The following is a 6,854-nucleotide window of genomic DNA, read 5'->3' as shown; positions in this document are numbered from 1 at the left end:
CTTCCAGCTGTAGCTATCTTTCGCATCCCGAAACCCCTATATCGTTTACTACCAACGTTTTCTGACGCCTTCCTATTCGTTTAACGTTACCCATTGCAAGACCAAACGTGTTCATTTCCATCCTGCAAAAACAACAAAAACTGCAAGGTGGCGCTTCTGTACGGTGTCAACAACGACTCGCACGGCAGCAGTGGTGGGCAGCAGCCAACAGACCGAACAGATTCAAACTGGTGCCGCCAGGATTTTTTGTGTGCAGGGCTGGAGCCATGGAGCCGAACCAGCCTCCCAAGACACGACTGTACGAAGTAGGATCTCTGGATCCAAAGGACGAGCTAGAAGAGGTACGCTATCGAGATTTTGTTTGGAAAGAAAGAAAGAATATCGCTCAGTGCACAGCTTGCAGAGTGCAAAGTGGGGAGGGGGGCATGGGCAGACAGTCCAACCAGCTGCAGCTACTACCTAGATCCCTCTTACTAGTCTTAGATCTCACTTAGATCACACTTAGATGTCATTGAGATCAGAACTTTCTTGGCGTTTGCTTGCAACGAACCAATTTACTAATATATGAGAGTAATATTGCAAAACTAGTAAAAGACCTGCTTTTTGGTTGAACCCCTTGCATATTTTTATTCGAGACATTTCCTTATGAATTTGAATATCTGCTGCATTTATGATACTAATCTTTAAGGTGGGAAGTACAATTTTACCAACTATGTAAGGGCCTGCATGGGGGGATCCTTGTAACACTTGAAGTTTATAGTAATCATAAATTCAGAAGGTCTAGCAACATGTATCAATCTATTTATTGAATGAATGCTAACTAACTGTTGAATCTTCTGTGTCTTGACCTGTAGAAGCTGGAACGTTGCCATGAGACCTACACGGCGCTGGTGGCCGGACTTTCCGACAGAGAAGCTCACGACGCCCTGAACGCGATGGTAAGGAATTGCAATTTTGTTTGTACTACTGTAAATGTATAAGTTTGCAGGGATTATTTTCACTGTAGTGGGGAAACGGAATGTTTGCAGCGGTTTAAAATTCGCGGTAGTGCCATACATGTAAACTGTAGTAAGAAAAAAAAATATAATGGAAAAATGTTGGAGGTGGTTTTAAGATTGCGCTGAAGTGTCCACCGCGAAAACCACGAACATAAAACCTCCGCGAACATTTCTGCATTTACAGTACATCATTTATATTGCATAAACCACCTCATGGTGTAATACAACTAAGCAGACAGATAATTTTTATAATTGAACCACTCACACTGGGAAGGTTTCCCAAGTACTCTTTTCGATATGTGTGGTGGGTTCTTTTACGTTCTCGAAGTGTGGCTCTCCTCAAACACGGGACAACCATTATTGTCCCATCTGAGGGACGTCAAGATATAGCCAAAGCCGGGTATTCATTTAGTTGTGGGACCACGTAGCGCAGCGGGACCGTGTTCGCCCCGTGACCGAGAGATTGCGGGTTCGAATCCGGCTGCCGTGTTACCTATCTTGTACCCTTGGGAAAGGCACTTTATACGACCTTCCTCACTTTACTCAGGTGAAAATGAGTGCTTAGCTTCGGCTAGGGCCGTCCCTCGGATAGGACGTAAAATGGTGGTCCCGTGTATGGGGAGAGTCACACCCCAGGCACGTTAAAGAACCCTCACACGTGCGATGGTGCGGTGTGCGATGGTGCAAAATCCTAATTTAACGTCTAGAATTGGTGATTCTCTACAATTCACCCGGACTCCAGGAAGAATAGTAACATATCAGTCACTAAATTAAATGGAGATCTGTATAACCAAACCAAACCAAGTTACGTGAGGAAATTGGTGTGGAATCAAAGCATCTTTCTCAAACTCAAAGTCAAAGGCACAACCCTCCAACCTGTCAGGGATTCAATCATAGCACCTCAACTAACAACCGTGCGTGACTCTTGAAAGGGTATGAGATTTTTCATCCGTATGAAGTGTAGAGGTTTATTCTCATTTGAAAACAGCTACAGGTGTAAAATGCGGGTGTAAAATGTTCCACCTGTATTTCTAGGTGTGCAAAGGAATGCAGGAACATGAAGAGATCACCATGGGCCTGCTGTACAGTATACTGGTGGAGTCTACTAGTGCTCAAAAGGTCAGCTTCTTTTTCATTATTTGTTTAAAAGTTTGATTTTTGTTGTTCTTGTGTGTCTGCCTTTCTTAAGTTAAGTTCTTTCCTCTCTTTCCTTGTCTGTTTTCTCTTCCTTGCTTCCTTCCCTCTTTCATTTCTTTCTCTTCTCTCTTTCTCTTTCAATCTTTCTTTGTTTCATCTTTGCAAGCATCTCTTAGTCTTATTTTTCTTTTGACTGAATGTACTTTCCTCTCTCTTTCTAAGTATACTATGTTTATTTCAATGTTCTGTCCCACCTTTGAAAAATACTTCAGTCCCTTCACAGATACTTATATATAGCTCCATTCCTTCTTCCTTGTAATACCCCTGTCACATTATCCACGATCTTCAGGTGTATCGATGGAAGATTGGCCATATTTAAGATCGACAGAGGGTTGCGCGTATTTTTCACCTGAAAACCGTCCCTGTCACATATAAGCCATACTTTGTACCTCGTACAATTGTTGTACAATAAAGTTATTATTATAAGCGAGGCTCGGGCGATAGCCGCAATATCGTCGTCCGATCGATCTTCACCAAATGTGACAGGGTTATAATCAAACATTTGACTGCTTAAATTGTTGTGTCTACTAGCCTATAGCTTATAAGTAGCCACTTAGCCATTTGACACTATAGGATAAAACTAGTATTACAAGAAACTTTTCTCTTTTATGCACTGTTTCTAGTCTCTGAGTGACCTGACGTTTATCACAAGGGACGGACTGGGCCTGGTACTGGTTAAACTGAACCAACTCATCACAGACCACTTCTCCAAACTACTGGAGTCTGTTAGAACACAGGTAAGAAGTGTCATATACAGGTGCACTAATACCGGGTTCGAAGTAATTTCTATAGCCAGGTCACAGTCAAATGCAAGGTTACCCATAAACATTTTAGATTGCCACAGATCAAATATACTGTAAATGCAGAAATGTTCGCGGTGGATTAATGTTTGCGGTTTTCGCAGTGACCACTTCACTGCGAACTTAAGACAACCGCGAACATTTTCTATAATGGTATTAGACTGCAGTCTACGGTGTTACCGCGAAATTAAAACCACCGGGAAAAGTCATTTTTCCCGCTACCGCAAAACTAAATCCCCGCGAACTTAAATGCATTTACAGTAATCCTGAACCCTGCAAGTTACTCCTCACATTTCAGGTTTTCAATTGTTTGACATTGTTTAAAAGACTGTCATTTCAGGGGCATTTTGGCATGGCCCCTACGATTCACCTTGAGAGATCTTGCGGTTCCTTGGATACTTTTGGGCTTGGCCGGGCTGGGCCCTGGGTTGAATTTAATCTATACCATGACCGGGGCTGCATCCCTGAAAGGCAGCAGTGAAATTAGGACTAAAGCCTTAAAACTTTAGAGGCATTGTTGTACGTGTAGCCATCTTAACCTTAATATAACCAAAACAGAAATGTAGCTAAAGGACTCTTACAGTACTATGTTAAAACTAAAAGTTAAAGTGTACATTCAATTATATTATTGTATTCATCTCATAGTTCTAACACTGTGTATTATTTGCATCACAGGTGCTTTGGTTGACTCGAGAACTGATCAAGACGTCCGTAGCAGGAACTGATGGCATCTGTCTGTCACTACTCAAACAGATCATCGGTGGGTAGCAGCTCTTGAATATTAGTGACGTTTTCGGGCCCATATGTAAAGGACTTTGTTCACAATTCTGGAAAATCGTTTTAGATCAGTAAGGTGTATGTACTAGTACTGTAACCATGTTTAGTTTAATTGCTTGCCATTATACAATATATACTGTAAAATGTATCCAAGTTCGCGTCCGTTTTATTTCGCGGTGGAGGGGAAAATTGAGTGTTGGAGGTGGTTTAGAGTTTCCGGTAGTGTCATATCTACTGTAGTCACATACTAAAATGGAAAAATGCTTGCGGCGGATTTATGTTCGCGGTTTTCACAATGAATTTTACGTTTGCAGTTTTCATGGTGGCAGCTACATTGCAAAAGCTGCAAACATAAAACCACCACGGGGATTATTGTATTTGCAGTATTCCCAATGCACTGAAATATAGAAAACATTTAGGCGTTTTGCATCTACTTGAATCCCTGCGGTGACTGGAAAGTTGTTAACTGTGAAAATCTCTTGCCCACAGGAGGAGACGTGTCTCAGAAGAACGTGTGGCTTGCGGAGGCCGTGCTCGATGTTCTCGCCGATAACAGGTACTGTATTTATTTCAATTTTTGCATTTGGTTTTATGTTTGCAGTTTTCGCGGTGAATGCACAATGAACTTAAAACCACTGTACCATTAGGGACTTAGGCGATATCACGAAATTTAAACTGCCGCGAACGCTGCATTCGCTCTTCACTGCAATATTAAATTACTTCAAACTTAAAGGCATTTACCGTAATGGTAAGATTGTTAACCAATCATAAACCTCCTCTTTCCTCCATTGCGCATTTTGTTTTGTTATTCATGTAAGTGGGCCCCCTTGGAAATCAACTCCCAATAAGTTGAAGGGGCTACCCACCTGTCTGAAGATTAATAGATAAGTAAAAAGATGAATAAATATCTGTTTCCAGCCTTAGACTGGTTTAATAACCTTTTTCGTCTTGTTTCTTCCTTTTCTCTCTCTCGCCCCCCTCCCCACCTGTAGACCATGGTTAGACAAACACCCCGTGTTGGTGTCCATCTCTGTCTACACATACCTACGACTGGTGGAGGACCACGGAGGTCAGGGGTTGGCCGGGATCAGGCAAAAAGAAGTGGACTTTTGCGTGACGCTTCTTCGAGAAAAGGTTCGTAGTTGTCCGTAGTCTAATTATTTGTTATATTGATTTGTGAAATGTGAACAGATGTTCCATTTGTATTGATACATGTAGTACAGTAACTACAAATATAATACAGTAACTACGAAATTTGTAGTTATTGTTACTATAAATACAAATAGAACATCTGATTTCTTTGCTTTTCACATCTAAATTGAAGTAACTGTCAGCATTGTCAGTTATTATGACAGTAGATAAGCTTTGCTTTAAATGGTCTGATTTGAAATAACTGTCAATCCACACTGAGGGCAGACTGCCTTTTGATTGGTCTGATTTGAAATAGCTGCCATTCCTCACAGTCACCATGGACATACTGTTCAGTGATTGGTCTGACTTGTAGTAACTGTTATTCCTCAATGTAAATACTGTTCTGTGACTGATCTGATTTGAAACAACTGTCCTTTCTCACAGTGGACAGACTGCGCCGTGATTGGTCGGGATCTGATCCGCCTGCTACAGCACGTTGCCCGCATACCGGAATTCGAGCGCCTGTGGCGAGACATGATCACAAACCCACAGACACTCAGTCATCAATTTACTGGTTAGTAAGTCTTTATTATTTGACTCGCCCCTCAGGCTGTGTCAAAAGGAAAGTTAGAAATGTTTACAAATTCTTTTAAGAACTGAGAGTATGTGAGGTATGATGTGATATTGAAGGAAGATAGTTTTTCTGGGGAAAATGGCTGTTCATGCAAATTTCATCACCCTACCCAAGTGTAAAAATGGCTACCTGACTTCGGTTGCAAACTTAAGTTAAAAATACAGTGGATACAAGGAGAGGGATGGGCCCCAACTTTTAACACCCTGCCCCAGACTCAGTGCATAACAATCTGCACCTCCAACCTCAAAAAGGCCAGCAGACCTTGACCTTTGGTTCATATTGCTAAAACTGTGCTTTGCATGCTTTGACATTTCTCCATTGTCTTGTTGGAAAACTGCTACAAAAGAATAGTAACCATAGGGACCACCATGTCTTCACCAAGAGTACCCTTATAATATTATATATATCCCCATTCTGTGTCAGAGTCTTCAGCCAATTAAAGTTAACACATATGCGGAAGAAGAAGACCATGTTTTATATGCATTATATGCATCACTCTAATGTTTTTCTATGTATCTCCAGGCCTTTCCCAGCTGATGACGTTGCGAACGTCCCGTAAGTTCCTGGCGTGCCGGCTGACTCCAGAGATGGAGAACAAACTGCACTTCATCACGTCTAAGGTTTGTGGCACATTCTGTTCCTGAGAAATTATTGCTCTGCAAATTTTGTATTAAAAAAAACACGCTATTGCTGCAGCAATAATAACCATATCTAAATCTTTATTCTACATCAGTGCTTAATGTCTCTGCAATTTTCTTTTCTACATTTCACTGTGAGTTTTGTTCTTTCTTATTAAATCATAATGTTTGTTTCATTCTGTAGGTTCGATTTGGTCAACAACAGAGATACCAAGACTGGTTCCAGAGACAGGTTAGAGAATACTCTCTTATAACTGATTGATGGATGGATGGATGGATGGAGGGAGGGAGGGATAGATGGATGGAGGGATAGATGGATGGATGGATAGATGGACAGAGTCAGTTATTGAGTGAGATTGAATGTTATTGAATCAGAGTGATTTGAGTGAGTGATTTGAGTGAATGATTTGAGTGAGTGAGTGAGTGAGTGATTTGAGTGAATGATTTGAGTGAGTGAATGAGTGCGTGAGTGAGTGATTTCAGTGAATGATTTGAGTGAGTGAGTGAGTGAGAGAGTGAGTGAGAGAGAGTGATTCTAGAGAGGCTTTTCCTCCCTTTATCCATCTATTAATCATTTCAATATTTAGGCCTGGTGAGTTTTAAGGTTTCTTAACAGCTTTCTTATATCATACAATCATGTAGTTTTTTAAAAGCAATTGAGCCAATACCAGCATTTCAT

At 41.2% G+C, this 6,854-nt stretch overlaps 1 protein-coding gene across 1 annotated transcript in view; it reads left to right on the top strand.

Annotated features, from left to right (window-relative positions):
- The first annotated feature begins 149 nt into the window (after window positions 1–149).
- LOC118413315 (integrator complex subunit 3-like) overlaps window positions 150–6,854 on the top strand; it is a 30,980-nt gene continuing 24,275 nt past the window's right edge. The window contains exons 1-10 of the mRNA XM_035816623.1: window positions 150–341; window positions 855–938; window positions 2,034–2,117; window positions 2,819–2,932; window positions 3,671–3,755; window positions 4,262–4,328; window positions 4,765–4,906; window positions 5,348–5,477; window positions 6,060–6,157; window positions 6,360–6,407. Of these exons, the coding sequence (XP_035672516.1) occupies window positions 267–341; window positions 855–938; window positions 2,034–2,117; window positions 2,819–2,932; window positions 3,671–3,755; window positions 4,262–4,328; window positions 4,765–4,906; window positions 5,348–5,477; window positions 6,060–6,157; window positions 6,360–6,407 (927 nt within the window). The 5' untranslated portion in view covers window positions 150–266. The remainder of the gene's footprint in view (window positions 342–854; window positions 939–2,033; window positions 2,118–2,818; window positions 2,933–3,670; window positions 3,756–4,261; window positions 4,329–4,764; window positions 4,907–5,347; window positions 5,478–6,059; window positions 6,158–6,359; window positions 6,408–6,854) is intronic.

This window comes from Branchiostoma floridae, chromosome 4, assembly GCF_000003815.2.
Source record: "Branchiostoma floridae strain S238N-H82 chromosome 4, Bfl_VNyyK, whole genome shotgun sequence".
Classification (NCBI taxonomy): Eukaryota; Metazoa; Chordata; class Leptocardii; order Amphioxiformes; family Branchiostomatidae; genus Branchiostoma; species Branchiostoma floridae.
The sequence above is the reverse complement of the archived record's forward strand: the minus strand, read 5'-3'. Positions and strand labels throughout refer to the sequence as shown.